The 16,531-nt window shown below is 36.3% G+C and overlaps 2 protein-coding genes across 2 annotated transcripts in view; one reads left to right on the forward strand and one right to left on the reverse strand.

The window, feature by feature from the left end:
* The window catches only part of LOC145772565 (neutrophil collagenase-like), a 28,976-nt gene extending 13,114 nt beyond the window's left edge, over window positions 1-15,862 (forward strand). The window contains exons 8-14 of the mRNA XM_082584428.1: window positions 162-297; window positions 953-1,122; window positions 4,260-4,686; window positions 9,462-9,521; window positions 12,038-12,207; window positions 14,581-14,929; window positions 15,834-15,862. Of these exons, the coding sequence (XP_082440554.1) occupies window positions 162-297; window positions 953-1,122; window positions 4,260-4,686; window positions 9,462-9,521; window positions 12,038-12,207; window positions 14,581-14,929; window positions 15,834-15,862 (1,341 nt within the window). The remainder of the gene's footprint in view (window positions 1-161; window positions 298-952; window positions 1,123-4,259; window positions 4,687-9,461; window positions 9,522-12,037; window positions 12,208-14,580; window positions 14,930-15,833) is intronic.
* On the reverse strand, window positions 9,283-10,487 carry LOC145771668 (malate dehydrogenase, mitochondrial-like). The gene is made up of 2 exons (XM_082583399.1): window positions 10,339-10,487; window positions 9,283-9,542 (listed from the first exon to the last, which is right to left on the reverse strand). Exons 1-2 carry the CDS (start codon window positions 10,471-10,473, stop codon window positions 9,411-9,413), a joined length of 267 nt encoding a protein of 88 aa, XP_082439525.1. The 5' UTR covers window positions 10,474-10,487; the 3' UTR covers window positions 9,283-9,410.
* Window positions 15,863-16,531: the final 669 nt, after the last annotated feature.

Genomic DNA, 16,531 nt, shown 5'->3' on the forward strand with positions numbered 1-16,531 from the left:
AACCATACTGCTATCAATTAATTACAAAGCTGTGCTTTTCTGTTGGTTGTGCTTGCAAGTTTAACAGAAAACTACATGGATGGTTGTCAGCTACAGCACATGTCTAAATCAATTGCAACATTTACAACACCGGTAGCCTATAACGCTGTTTTTTCTAAAAGGAGAACAAGTTTTGGCGATTTCTCCTCAGTGGTCAGCGTCTCAAAATGGCTACTGTTGGACAATTTTGGATTGGTTATCCAAACAAAAAGGTTGATGCAGTTTACTCATTTCGTTCAAAAACAAGAATATTTTCAGGTAAATTGTTTACTTTTCTAGCCTATAACAAAGTTTGAATCGATTGCATCAAATATCCTTCAATAAAAACATAGCGATGCCTGACAAAATGTAAGTTGACAAGTAATTAAATTATAGTACCAATCTTATTCCTGCCAGGGTAGGCTACCAAGCTAGCATGGTTGAACCTATAAACCTCAATGTATAAATGTAAAGCTCAGGAGAAAGATTAGCTGCGTTTGTCGATTTTGTAATGAAAAGTGATCAGTAGTTTGAAAAGTGGTTTGGTTTTGAATCTTTATCCTCGGACTGACAAAGCTTTGATTGGTTATTCCTGGTAGTTTCGCATACTTGTAGAGGCTCTTGATGCAGGGCCGGTTACCGAGATTGACAAAGTGAAGTTTTTCAATTGTTGAATTTTTGTTGACGGCGAATTATTCTATTCACTAAGTACCGCAGAATGGAGAGCAGTTCTGAAATGCGTTGCTCAAGCGCACACTCCGAGAGTCGAACCAGCGCGCGTGAGTATAGGTTACAAGATCAGGAGGAAATGGTTCAAGTCTGTATATTATGAGAGAAGTAGCCTTACTTTGGTGGTATGTTATGAATAAAACGTTACCGCAGCTGAAACAATTCAACTATCTTATACGTCTAAACAAAAATGTGTTCTCATCAGGAAATTATTATTGGACATTCATCGATAATGAGATGGACAAGAATGCACCAGGACCAATTAGTGATTTCAGTTTACCAATGAACGGGGGAATAGACGGCGCTTTTGTTTGGAGTGGGGTAAATGAAGATACTTACTTCTTCAAAGGATCGCAGTATTGGAGATACGATGAGGTGATAGAGTATACTCTAATTCTAATAAAATCAAATCCATTCTGATCAAAGTTTTACAAAAATACAACTGTGGGAATAACAGCAGGCCTTTCACTGGTTTGGATTTCTCTTTGTCTACTCTAGTCTAGAAAATAGCATATTTGCACATCATATCACTATAATCTTCACTTACATGTTGCTACAGCCATACAGCGTCCAGTTGTTTTATGGTTTCAAACACGTTTGGTGTCCTTTATCATACAACCAAAAATAAGTTAACATATATTGAGTTCCATTAAGGATAAGGGATCTCCTGACTACGAAGCAGCAGGCCAGCGATTCTCCATCAAGTATCACTTTAGAGTTCAGTATTTTTTTTATTAAAAATGGATACTCCAAAAATGCAACACTCCAATTAGTATTTTTTTTATTAAAAATGGATGGAGAATCAGCAGAGCCCTATTTATGGCATATACATTTCGCTCTACTAATGTAGAGCATCATTAGTGCTTTATTCAAATAATTTCTATTTGAATAAAACTAGATGCTCTACAGTAGTAGAGGGAAATGCGGTTATAGGTGAATTGTTCGTAAACAGTTTTTCGTAAAACAATTGTTCGTAAACAATTGTTCGTAAAAGCAATTCTTCGTAAAGCAATTCTTCGTATAGGTGAATTGTTCGTAAACAGGTGATAGGTCAATTGTTCGTGAACAATTTTTCGCAACAGCAAGGTTTGTCTTGCAATTTCCTATGAAGGTGCATAATGCAAATTTTCCTGAATAACCAAGTTACGAGACATAAACAAATAAGCACAATGAAAAAGCGCATTTTTTGTTATTTATTGGAATACAACAATTGTCTGTGTTTAGCAATTCTTTGCTTACACTACCAATACTACTTTAAGTAACTTCGTACAAATTGTCCACAAGCCAAGTTTAGTATGAAGTATTGTATGCAATTCCACGCAAGTAGCCTAATCACAAATTTCATCATCTTGAAAGTCTTGACGCCAGGTTCGGACGACTCTAGTTAGTCTTTCTGCACTGTCCTTGTACTTCTTCTTTGGAGGGGGTCCTGCCTAGCCACTGACATACTGTTCAATGCGAACCTCATTTAGGTTTTGCTCTCGCTTGATTGCAGATATGAACTTCCAAATATCTGGATGATTTGCAGATACCTGGAACATGAACCCTCTGTGCCATCCTTCAATGCTATTATTAGTTTTGGGAAGGCCACTGAGGACGCCATCATAGCAGTTCCACATTTGAATTGCAAACATTGGAGGACGGCGCCCTTGACGACGATCTGGGCGCCCAACCCAAGTGTCTTCAAAGTAGTCAATTACTGGCTGAGCAACATCTGGTAATACATTCCCATCGTTTTTCTCCAAATGCACTGGCACAAATGGAAGAACCAGCCACGGTGAGTTGAAAGTGGGTACTCTCTGCTTACTGCATTGACCATGGCCATCTCAAAGTCAGTCATGATTGTCTCTGGAACAGCAACAGCAGGTAACAACTCCATGAATGTATGTCCCTCTCCTTTTGTCCCCCAGCAGGGCATACACCAGAGGCACTGAAGTGTTTTCCGTCAGTCCGTGTATTGTGTAAAGCTGTTCAAACAGTGAAGGCACTGTCTTGAAGGTGCCGTCAGCATACCAGTGCTTTGAACGGGCAAGGAGCTGCAGATTTCTTTCAGTGGCACAATTATGTGTTTAAGCACAATTAGCACATCTCTAGCATATAGGCTACCCTAATTGATTGTTCGAAAACAATTGTAACTGTTTTTTAAAAAAAAAGCTGTAGCCTAACTTTTATGAACATTTGTTTACGAACAATTAGTATTACGGTCAATTGCATGCCCGAAGAATTGCTTTACGAAGAATTGCTTTACGAAGAATTGCTTTTACGAAGAATTGCTTACGAACAATTGTTTTACGAAAAACTGTTTACGAAGAAAACGTCGGACACCGGGAAATGCATATGCCATAAATAGGGCTCTGCTGATTCTCCATCCATTTTTAATAAAAAATACTGAACCAAAAATAAATATTGAGTCAATTCAACCTTTAATGCAAATTTAAAATAAACAAGCATAGCCTACAGTTGATTTTTCAACTAACTCCATGCCAGAGGTTAGTTGAAAAATGTCAGTTTACTGCACATTAATTAACGGGATACTCTTTTTTGAACCACTAAACATGTAGCCCAGGGTTCATCAAACTTTTTTCTCTGAGGGCCAGATTGCTGCGAGATTAACAGCTGCGGGCCGGATGCAAATTGCGAAAAGATATAGCCTACAACTATTTAGAATCTCCATTGACTTGAATTGAGCACAATAAATAACAAAGTCAACGGTGGAGTAGCAAAGTTGTGATGAAAATCGAAAGGTTACTGGAAAAGTTATCCCCTGCTGTTATAGGCTACACTACATGGCGGCGTGCTCTTGAAAAAAGATTACATCTTTCCAAATTGGCCTAGGCTGTCCACATTTGTGGTGGCCTAATGATAAAAACAGAACACCAACATGTAGGCTAGGCTGCCTGGTGGAAAAATGTACAAATTCAACATACAACAACGAACTATAAGAACGAATAATTTTAACAAAGAAGTCTCTACTACACAAAAAGGCAAAGCCAAAGACGGTTGCTAATGCCAAGGGAAGCACATGTACAGAATTGTAGTGCAGCTGTAATTTCCGCAGCACGTGGCGGGCCGGATGAAATCAGTTCGCGGGCCGGTTATGGCCCGCGGGCCGTAGTTTGGTGACTCCTGATGTAGCCTATACATATGATTGAATTTGTTTCAGCCAAAGACGGCTTTTTTTGAAAATTTAATCCTGGCAGTTTCGCATACTTGCAAGCGCTTTGAACTACTAACACGGGTCAGTCACCAAGATAGACAGAATAACTTACCGCTTGTTGTTGCCAATGAATTATTTCATGCACTAGATGTTATTGAATGGAGGTTAGAGAGCTATCCCTGAAATGCGTTGCTCCAACGCGTACTCCAATAGTTGCACGATATCATAGTTTCTTCATTCACAAAGTCGGTCACTTAACCAACTGAGTCATTTGACCGTTTACAACAGCTTCTCTTTGATGTATAAACAAACACACAATAATTCTTGTAATGTTTTGACAATTATTTAATTTCAGAGGCGCAAGATGATCAAAACTGGTTATCCGAAAAATATATCTCCTTTGAAAAAAATTCCAATTAATATGGATGCCGTTTTTACCGATCCCAAGGACAAAAATGTATACTTTTTAAAAGGAAGACTTGCATGGCAAATGAATAATAATCGTTTATCAGCTGGTAACCCACAATATATTGGTCATAAATGGTTTGGTTGCCCTAAAGAAAGCCCAGTATTTGAAAATAAAGATCCCAACATTAGACCTGACACAACCAAAAGCCAGAATCACACAACGAAAGCAAGCAGAAGAAGAGAAAGTGTCAAAGAAAGAGTTGTCTCAGAAGGTGTCTATACAAGCAGTAACGATGGTAGAAATGGTGTTGGTGCTACTGTAGCAGCAAATGTGAATTCATTCATCAGTTGGGTCATTTTTTCGTTTTTAATGTGTTTCTATTGTTTTTAACTTTGTGACGCATACATTTTAAGAATAACAAACGTCATGCTTAGGGGTCGCTGAGACTAAACTAGCATTACCCAGAATTTAAGCACGTTGACATCATACGTAATCATCCATTTGTCATTGTTTTATTTGTTTAAATTCTGTTTAGCAGACAGAGTTGCAAACTTTTTGCTAATTCTTTGGTTTCTGAAAAATCAATTTTCGAAGCAGTCGATTAGAATGGATTTTAATAAACCTTCGCCTTAAAAATTTGCAATACATTTCCAAACTTCATCAGTTTCCAGGTACCAAATTGAAACCGAGGAAAAAGACAAAAATCAAATTATAAAAGTATTGAACACTGATTACCTCAACCTAAAGCAGGAGTTGTAAAATAATTTAAGAAGTCGAACTAACCTTGAATTATAGTAAAAATCGGCTGCATGATAAAGCTATGAAAAAAATACAACTTTGCTCTTTGGATAAGAATTCAAACCATTCGTTATGTAAAAATAAGCTTGAAAAAATAATTGCGGCTTTTCCCTATCACCAACAAAATTACATTTGACTTGCCAACACCTGTTTCTGAACATCCGTTGCTTTTGTTGATCATCTTATTTCAACATTTAATCGATAAAAGAATGGAGTTACAGCAAGAAATTTCTTCAAATGTTTGTAACTCCTTACTGTGAGTAAACTAGCACATCTGTAAAGGATTTTTTTTTCAATCAGTAGATCGTTAGAGCTGTTTTCGTTTTAAAAGTATGATTTGACATTTTCCAGCATTGTAACATTAATCTCAACAATGTCTGTTTAGTTTTTAGGTTTCGGGTAATCTGTCTAATCCTAACTCCATATAAGAAATCGTTTCATGAATGTTTGCTCTTAGATTGTCCAAATTAAAAAAAATATGTTTGCAAACATCGTTGAACATTGTTGTTTTGTCGAATCTTGATAATATTTTCTTCAACGGTTTATTCTTAATTTGTGGTTTCAATGATGCGCTTGAAAACGTTTCTGCAATTCCTTCAAAATGGGTTGTTTTGCAAACTTTTGCATAATATATTGTAAAACAATATGCCAAGTTTTGCGTTAATTTTATCGTTCCGTGCATGGGTAGAATGTAAGGATCATCCGACCAATTGTAAGTTTAAATAACGTTTCCATTATTTATTTAAAAAATGCATTTCAAAAACAACACATTAACATTGGTCGCCCCGTTAGCTCAGTGGTTACGCGCCCAGCTCAAGATCACGCGGCGCAAGTTCGACTTTCGAGGCGTACGTTGAGCAACGCATTTTAGGACTGCTCTCCATTCAACGGCACTTAGTGAATGGAATAATTCCCCGGCAACAACACTTCAACAATCAGGCTAAGTGCTGCCCTAGAAAGATAAAAAAACTGCTGACCCCCACAAATTTTTTTTGATGGTGCGCTACGATTTATATTTTCAATTTTTTACAAAAAAGTTATTTGCACTGTTTGTTTGAATACATCAATGAATGTCATTGTATTATGAACTAATTATTTAAAATCGCTTCCGGCGGGCTTTTTAATACTTTTGGCAAGATTTTCCAGCGTTTTGGACTTGCAGAGAAAAAATTATAAAGCTGCTGCCCCATATAAAAAAAATCTGAAGACTCCTTGCAACATTGAGCAGCATGCTCTCCAACTAGATTGAGAGAATGTCCAGAACAGGGACAGTAGTGTGCCAGTGGATTTTTTCCACAACTTTAGCTTGCAAGCCATTGTAAACGCCAGACATGTTGGAAGCGTTGTCATATGACTGTCCACGACAGTTTTCAATATCCAACGAATATTCTTCAAACGTTTTCATGATTGCTTCCATCATTTCATCAGCCTTATGCCATGCATTGGCTATAAAACCAAGGAAGCGTGAAGTACTCTAGGGGCGATGACTTGCCATACATGACTTGTCGCACTGTTTAAAAATATGTGTGATGTGATAACATGTTTATTAATTGCTATATATCTGTTGTGAATTACTATATTCACGTACAGCATTATCAATGTAATATATTCGTATATTTTGCTGCCCCCAATAATTTGCCGCCCTCGGCAACTGCCTACTCTGCCTACTAATAACTCCGGCCCTGTCAACAATCGGAAAACTTCACTCTGCCAATCTCGGTAACCGGCCCTGCGTCAAGAACCTCTACACTTTACAGGTATACGAAACTACAAGGAATAAGCAATCAAGGCTTTGTCAGTCCGAGGATAAAGATTCAAAACCAACCAAAGACGAAAAGCCAAAGACATTTTGCACCAACGCCAGCACTTCTATCAGCTTGGCCTTTTAAAAGTTTTTTTTTCTTTTTTTATGAAACTAATGTAAGTTTTTTACTAAAAATTGATTAAAAACAACATTAGGAGATTAAATTTTGTGTTGCAATAACGAAAATAAGACATAAAACAGTGTTGAAAACTTATATAGATTTATTACATATTTGCTACATTATTTTGCATAAACTTCAATTCCAATTGATATTAACACAAATCGCTTTCCTTTTTTTTCTGTAAGACCAAACGAAAACAAAAAAAATTACGTCAAAACATACAAATTTTTTAAATAGCTTACTTTCCTTTCAAGTAATCCAATAATCACTTTTTAAAGAACTTGGTTGAAGAGCGTTCTGCGTAATGTGGTCTGTGTGCTGAAATAATTAATACTATCATGTGTTAGATATCTGCAAAACTGCCGATAAACGGAATCAAACCGAAATTAATTTTAGTATCAACGCTTTTGACGCCTTATTGAGAAAGACATGTTTTCCTTTATACAGCGTTGCATTAACTGGGGCAGCAGTCTAGTAATGTTCTGGGTGACTTCAGACCACTTTTTACAGATTTGTTTATACGAAACATCACCAGGATCTTCATCTTGATTACAATGCAGTGTTCGCTTGTTTTGTCGTTTTCGTGCGTTCACCATTGACACGTTTTGTCTGCAATGAAATAAAACAACAACAATGATAAAATGAGAGCCAACCTTCGATCGATCAGAGAAATGCCAACCTTGCCAGGTTTGCTGAATAGGAAGTGCATTTACAGTAGCAAACTGTTGTGTAGTTCCTCCTCCAATTCAAAAGATTGGTTTCGTCTCACCATCAACTTCTGGATAAAAGAAAAAAAAGAACCGTCCAAGAAGCTTGCGTTCATTTGTAACACCAAGAATCGGAATGGGCATGATTGCTGGAGGGGCGACAAACGCCGTTTGTTGCAGCTCCCACGGAACAAATGACTCGGAATTTTGTGTTTATGATGTGGACAGAGATTTCATGAATAGTCGTAGTTTTAGGTTGGGTACACAAGGGGTTGGTCAACCTATTTGCGAAGGGCATTGAGAGTGAATAACTAAAACATTGAATGCCATCTCACATTTGAGGGATTGAAAATATATCTTCGGCGTCTGTGGCATTCAGTATATCGTTACATTCTCATAAGAAGATTGGACTTGTCGCTTTGAAGTTATAGGGTTTAATTCCCCCAGAGGTTCAAATTACACCGGTTTTCCCATCACTAATGGTTACAATTTTCACATTCTGAGAATTGTGTTAATTTTTTTGGAAAAAGGTTTTATTTTTAGACAACAACCCTCGTAGCCTACTAGTAATATTTTATAATTTTCTAAAACAAAAAAGGTTTCATTTCGCCTTGTTTATATGTTGGCCAGGGTTGTCCATTCTCCAGGAGGGCCAGATTTGATAATACGAAGGTTCCCTCCGCCCAATAATTTCTGATAATCTTGTTTTGTGCAAAAAAAAAAATGCATATTTAGTAACATTGTGTTATTCAATGTCATTTTGATACAACAAAGCAACATGCCGGTTTAACTCTTTTGTTATAGTGTAGCTTAGGCTAGGCCTACATAACTTACCACTGGATATGATAAGTTAGGCAATATCAGTCATCTGCCTTTCCATTATAAATTGAAGCATCCTGAAACTTTATAAAGCACAACTGTGTTGATGTGAAGGATGAAACTGGCGTCTTGATTTCAAATCCCTGGTCAAGTCTGGTTCGAAGTGATGGACAAGCGTAAAACATCACGTTGGTGGCAGTCGCTTAGTTTTAATCTCAAGCGGTTCTTATTTAGGTTCACAACCGAAAACGTGGTTTGGTGTATTAATTTTGGTGCAATTGCATGTTTAATTTGAAAATTTAACGTTACAAGCTGTTCATCTGGTGTGGAAATTTAGATTTTAGTTCGTGTTGTTTTTCGCCAAGTTTACTTTTGCAGGTAAAATATGGCTATTGGCGATAGATGCTGCAATGCAAAAAACCTAACATCTTCAGGATGCAGTTGGAAAATTTTGCATATTTTACATTATTATCGCGTAAATTGTGCTAACGCATACACCTAATCTCCGGATGAACACTACAAAAAAATGTCAAAGTGCAAATATTAGACTACGGTACTAACTTTAGAAACTTCTAGAAATGGGAAAATGACAGGTGTGTCATAGCTATGGTTGTAACAATTAGGACTCTTAGAAATTTCCCAAATAGCAGAATATTCGGCCGTGTTCTAGTAGACCGTGGTGTAACTAAAGTTTACTTTTTGCAAAACAACAAACGTAAATCGACATGAAGCTTCTTTATTGCCCATCTGATGAAAAATAGGAAAGGAAATAATTCTATGTCAAAAAGTTTCAGAGTAAAAAATTGGACAGTGAATTCAAGAAGTGGACATTCCTTCGATAGGTTTCCCTAATTGAATTTAGCAGCAAAATCTTCTCCCTTCTGTATTGATTTCTGTAGTTCGGGCACACACTTTTGCACCAAGGTTTGTTCATATGCTGACAAGGGACCGAGACCAAGGTTCGTTTTGATTCCATTCGGCTGCAAAACAAAACCTCGATCAAAGTTAAACAAGCTTCATAAAACACAAGTAGGCCTACAGGGGTTCCCAGGGTTTTTAATCTGGGACACACGCTGACACAGCTCTAACTGATGCGAGATCGGTTCCCAGTGTACGTTAAATAATTTGGCTTAGTTATGATGACGAAACCTATTTTGTAAACCTACTTGCTCACCGTGGGGCGGGCCAACAATTTCGGTTGTAGGTGACTTTTATTTTTCAGCTATTCTGAAAAGGGGGTGCGAAAGCTGGTTTGTGATTTCTCTAGTGCCAACGAAGGAAAAGGTTAAGAATTACTGCACCAGTAGAATAATGTAGGTCGTCTTCTCTTGAGTAGCCTATAGGCATGTGCCTTGATCAGATTTCTAGTACACTTTTACTTTAGGTTGCATTATGCAAAACTAAACTTTTGTTTTATTTTATTAATCTAGCTTCAATGAAAATATTCGCAGTAAATTTGGAACATCTATTAATAGTTTTCCAAATAGTATAAACAAAATGATTCAACCAGGCTGGCAATACCATAATATACCAATAGGCGATCATGATCTCATAAAAGACAAAAAAGAGTTTATATTAGAAAAGTAATAGTTTGAACTTTTTTATTAGGAAAACAATATTTTTGACAAAAATACTTGCAAAAAAGTATTGTCTGAAATTTCAAAATATTTTTTTTTTCAGACTATTTTTATGCTCTCCGACTGACGAGATATCATGGGCGCGGTGACGTGAAAGCACAGACAACTGATCGTCACGTCAAAACCAAAAAGCTCTCACCCCAAGGACCAGAAGAGTTGAAAAATACTTTGCTTTTGTGACATCAGAACGCACAAAAGCACATTCCAACACTCCTTCTTTTCCACTCAACGCGTCCAAAGAGGATGAGACAAATCTTGCTCCAGCGTAGGCCATCGATAAAGTTGCCGAGCCCTGCAAAGAAAATCAGCAAAATGGTGAAGATTACAGGTTAACTCTGCATTACATGATTGGTATATCATTCTAAAATCACACATAGTTTTTAACGCTTACATTATGGATTAACAAGATGTGTCTGCGCAGTTTAAAACAAGACAAAAATGCATTTAATTCCATCAACACTTTTTAAGCAAGTAACTGTGTAACTGTAAGCATTACTGTAGTTGGTGTGCAGTCAGAGATAGGCATGATCTTGAACTTGAAGATCACAAGTCATCTTGTAAAGTCACTTTTTTTGTGTGATTTTGAAGAACAATAAAATCAAGATATCATTAAAATTGGAGTTTATTTACAAGTTAAAGGCATTTTTTTAGAACTCGTACAGTACAAAGTAATGAGTAGGAATTACTAACATTAAGCCACTGCTAATATGATATGAGTCCAAGAAAAATCGATTTGAATTTTTAATAATTTGGTCAGTGTTGCCATTTCAAAATTTAAAAAAATTTCTGAGTTGGTCATAATAAATAAGTCAACTTCCGTGTACTTTATGTTGACGTATGATAAAAAATGATTTAACTTTGTTCACAATTGTTTTGTGAATTCTAAAAAGTTGTTTGCATTTTTTGACCCAATTTTAAAATTGAATGTTCAAAAAGTTTAGAATGGAGGTGCTAAAAAAACTAGACTCGATAGCCGAGTTTGGTCACGTAGACCTAAGTGGTTTATTGCAGAAAATCAACCAGACTAATAATTAATTATGTAAGGTCTGAGTATAAACAAATATATTAAATTTGAAAACATATGCTGCTTCTTATTTGCATAACTTTTGTATTTTTGCTTGGAGTGGTTTATCTGACTGCAGACCTCTGAACGTACTTGATAGTGCAAACTCCATGCAAACAACAGTATCAAGGTTGCCAGACAGATAAATGGTGCAATAAACATTGATATAATCCAGTGAAAGTTGAAAATACATAGTAACATGAATCAAAACTTCCCATATAAACCAGATAAAAATTTGGGAAAAAATGATGTAGTTTAAAGGTGTTTTTTTTTTAAATAAAAAGCCATGATAAAGCTCCATTTATAAATGTAAAGCTCAGGAGAAAGATTAGCTGCGTTTGTCGATTCTGTAATGAAAAGTGATCAGTAGTTTGAAAAGTGGTTTGGTTTTGAATCTTTATCCTCGGACTGACAAAGCTTTGATGGGTTATTCCTGGTAGTTTCGCATATTTGTAGAGGCTCTTCACGCAGGGCCGGTTACCGAGATTGGCAGAGTGAAGTTTTTCAATTGTTGAATTCTTGTTGACGGCGAATTATTCTATTCACTAAGTACCGCAGAATGGAGAGCAGTTCTGAAATGCGTTGCTCAAGCGCACACTCCGAGAGTCAAACCAGCGCGCGTGAGTATAGGTTACAAGATCAGGAGGAAATGGTTCAAGTCTGTATATTATGAGAGAAGTAGCCTTACTTTGGTGGTATGTTATGAATAAAACGTTACCGCAGCTACAACAATTCAACTATCTTATACGTCTAAACAAAAATGTGTTCTCATCAGGAAATTATTATTGGACATTCATCGATAATGAGATGGACAAGAATGCACCAGGACCAATTAGTGATTTCAGTTTACCAATGAACGGGGGAATAGACGGCGCTTTTGTTTGGAGTGGGGTAAATGAAGATACTTACTTCTTCAAAGGATCGCAGTATTGGAGATACAATGAGGTGATAGAGTATACTCTAATTCTAATAAATTCTGATCAAAGTTTTACAAAAATACAACTGTGGGAATAACAGTAGGCCTTTCACTGGTTTGGATTTCTCTTTGTCTACTCTAGTCTAGAAAATAGCATATTTGCACATCATATCATTATAATCTTCACTTACGTGTTGCTACAGCCATACAGCGTCCAATTGTTTTATGGTTTCAAACACGTTTGGTGTCCTTTATCATACAACCAAAAATAAGTTAACATATATTGAGTTCCATTAAGGATAAGGGATCTCCTGACTACGAAGCAGCAGGCCAGCGATTCTCCATCAAGTATCAGTTTAGAGTTCAGTATTTTTTTTATTAAAAATAGATACTCCAAAACTGCAATACTCCAATTAGTATTTTTTTTATTAAAAATGGATGGAGAATCAGCAGAGCCCTATTTATGGCATATACATTTCGCTCTACTAATGTAGAGCATCATTAGTGCTTTATTCAAATAATTTCTATTTGAATAAAACTAGATGCTCTACAGTAGTAAAGGGAAATGCATATGCCATAAATAGGGCTTCTGCTGATTCTCCATCCATTTTTAATAAAAAATACTGAACCAAAAATAAATATTGAGTCAATTCAACTTTTAATGCAAATTTAAAATAAACAAGCATAGCCTACAGTTGATTTTTCAACTAACTCCATGCCAGAGGTTAGTTGAAAAATGTCAGTTTACTGCACACTAATTAACGGGATACTCTTTTTTGAACCACTAAACATGCAGCCCAGGGGTCACCAAACTTTTTTCTCTGAGGGCCAGATTGCTGCGAGATTAACAGCTGCGGCCGGATGCAAATTGCGAAAAGATATACAACTATTTAGAATCTCCATTGACTTGAATTGAGCACAATAAATAACAAAGTCAGCGGTGGAGTAGCAAAGTTGTGATGAAAATCGAAAGGTTACTGGAAAAGTTATCCCCTGCTGTTATAGGCTACACTACATGGCATCGTGCTCTTGAAAAAAGATTACATCTTTCCAAATTGGCCTAGGCTGTCCCCATTTGTGGTGGCCTAATGATAAAAACAGAACACCAACATGTAGGCTGTCTGGTGAAAAAATGTACAAATTCAACATACAACAACGAACTATAAGAACGAATAATTTTAACAAAGAAGTCTCTATTACACAAAAAGGCAAAGCCAAAGACGGTTGCTAATGCCAAGGGAAGCACATGTACAGAATTGTAGTGCAGCTGTAATTTCCGCAGCACGTGGCGGGCCGGATGAAATCAGTTCGCGGGCCGGTTCTGGCCCGCGGGCCGTAGTTTGGTGACCCCTGATGTAGCATATACATATGATTGAATTTTCTTCAGCCAAAGACGGCTTTTTTTGAAAACTTAATCCTGGCAGTTTCGCATACTTGCAAGCGCTTTGAACCACTAACACAGAGTCGGTCGCCAAGATTGACAGAATAACTTACCGCTTGTTGTTGCCAATGAATTATTTCATGCACTAGATGTTATTGAATGGAGGTTAGAGAGCTATCCCTGAAATGTGTTGCCCAAACGCGTACTCCAATAGTTGCACGATATCATAGTTTCTTCATTCACAAAGTCGGTCACTTAACCCAGTGATGAGCAACCTTTTTGTGACTGTGGATCATAAATTTTTTTTAGAAATCTCTGTGGACCATCTTTTTTGTATATCAGATTTATAATTGTGGCTTAAGTTTAGAAAAACAACATATTTATAAACAATAAATTTAACCAAATATTTATAAGTAACAATTGACCAAATATCATAAAATTTTACGTCAGTGACTGCCTTGTTCTTGATGTTTGTCACACATTAAGTCATAATTACAAGTAAAAGTTTGATTCAATCTTACTGTACCACGCTTTTTATTTTTGTCATAAGCTCAACATTTTCTTTCATGTCTAACAGCTCTTCACATATTTTTGTATCAATATTTTTATTTGGTTCAAAGTTTTGTTCGGGGGCCAATGTTTATAAATGCGGTCAACTGTTCGGAGCTTAAATTTAAATGCGGTCACTAAATGCTTTATAAATGCGGTCAACTGTTATTGTTCGGGGGCCAATGATATGTCACAAGCACAGTGAATACGGAGTTAAATTGCTAATAACTTAGCATTGGTACAATACCATAACAATATGGAAATAACTTTACCGAAAGTGTGCGTGTCTTGAATTATTTTATCCGTGGATTACCGAAAATTCTCTGTGGACCACTTGTGGTCCACCTGGACCACGTTGCTCTTCACTGACTTAACCAACTGAGTCATCCGACCGTTTACAACAGCTTCTCTTTGATGTATAAACAAACACACAAAAATTCTTGTACTGTTTTGACAATTATTTCATTTTCAGAGGCGCAAGATGATCAAGACTGGTTATCCGAAAAATATATCTCCTTTGAAAAAAATTCCAATTAATATGGATGCCGTTTTTACCGATCCCAAGGACAAAAATGTATACTTTTTAAAAGGAAGACTCGCATGGCAAATGAATAATAATCGTTTATCAGCTGGTAACCCACAATATATTGGTCATAAATGGTTTGGTTGCCCTAAAGAAAGCCCAGTATTTGAAAATAAAGATCCCAACATTAGACCTGACACAACCAAAAGCCAGAATCACACAACGAAAGCAAGCAGAAGAAGAGAAAGTGTCAAAGAAAGAGTTGTCTCAGAAGGTGTCTATACAAGCAGTAACGATGGTAGAAATGGTGTTGGTGCTACTGTAGCAGCAAATGTGAATTCATTCATCAGTTGGGTCATTTTTTCGTTTTTAATGTGTTTCTATTGTTTTTAACTTTGTGACGCATACATTTTAAGAATAACAAACGTCATGCTTAGGGGTCGCTGAGACTAAACTAGCATTACCCAGAATTTAAGCACGTTGACATCATACGTAATCATGCATTTGTCATTGTTTTATTTGTTTAAATTCTGTTTAGCAGACAGAGTTGCAGACTTTTTGCTAATTCTTTGGTTTCTGAAAAATCAATTTTCGAAGCAGTCGATTAGAATGGATTTTAATAAACCTTCGCCTTAAAAATTTGCAATACATTTCCAAGCTTCATCAGTTTCCAGGTATCAAATTGAAACCGATGGAAAAAGACAAAAATCAAATTATAAAAGTATTGAACACTGATTACCTCAACCTAAAGCAGGAGTTGTAAAATAATTTAAGAACTCGAACTAACCTTGAATTATAGTAAAAATCGGCTGCATGATAAAGCTATGAAAAAAATACAACTTTGCTCTTTGGATAAGAATTCAAACCATTCGTTATGTAAAAATAAGCTTGAAAAAATAATTGCGGCTTTTCCCTATCACCAACAAAATTACATTTGACTTGCCAACACCTGTTACTGAACATCCGTTGCTTTTGTTGATCATCTTATTTCAACATTTAATCGATAAAAGAATGGAGTTACAGCAAGAAATTTCTTCAAATGTTTGTAACTCCTTACTGTGAGTAGACTAGCACATCTGTAAAGGATTTTTTTTTTCAATCAGTAGATCGTTAGAGCTGTTTTCGTTTTAAAAGTATGATTTGACATTTTCCAGCATTGTAACATTAATCTCAACAATGTCTGTTTAGTTTTTATGTTTCAGGTAATCTGTCTAATCCTAACTCCATATAAGAAATCGTTTCATGAATGTTTGCTCTTAGATTGTCCAAATTAAAAAAAATATGTTTGCAAACATCGTTGAACATTGTTGTTTTGTCAAATCTTGATAATATTTTCTTCAACGGTTTATTCTTAATTTGTGGTTTCAATGATGCGCTTGAAAACGTTTCTGCAATTCCTTCAAAATGGGTTGTTTTGCAAACTTTTGCATAATATATTGTAAAAAAATATGCCAAGTTTTGCGTTAATTTTATCGTTCCGTGCATGGGTAGAATGTAAGGATCATCCGACCAATTGTAAGTTTAAATAACGTTTCCATTATTTATTTAAAAAATGCATTTCAAAAACAACACATTAACATTGGTCGCCTCGTTAGCTCAGTGGTTACGCGCCCAGCTCAAGATCACGCGGCGCAAGTTCGACTTTCGAGGTGTACGCTTGAGCAACGCATTTTAGGACTGCTCTCCATTCAACGGCACTTAGTGAATGGAATAATTCCCCGGCAACAACACTTCAACAATCAGGCTAAGTGCTGCCCTAGAAAGATAAGAAAACTGCTGACCCCCACAAATTTTTTTTGATGGTGCGCTACGATTTATATTTTCAATTTCTTACAAAAAAGTTATTTGCACTGTTTGTTTGAATACATCAATGAATGTCATTGTATTATGAACTAATTAT

Source organism: Aplidium turbinatum, chromosome 6 (genome assembly GCF_918807975.1).
Source record: "Aplidium turbinatum chromosome 6, kaAplTurb1.1, whole genome shotgun sequence".
Lineage (NCBI taxonomy): Eukaryota > Metazoa > Chordata > Ascidiacea > Aplousobranchia > Polyclinidae > Aplidium > Aplidium turbinatum.

Excerpts from the sequence above, each read along its gene's own strand:
- LOC145771668 (XM_082583399.1), bottom strand. The coding sequence starts at position 10,473 with ATGGCCTACGCTGGAGCAAGATTTGTCTCATCCTCTTTGGACGCGTTG. Across the intron at positions 9,543-10,338 it reads CAACTCTTCTGGTCCTTGGG|CCGAATGGAATCAAAACGAA; the intron begins GTGAGAGCTTTT and ends TTTGTTTTGCAG.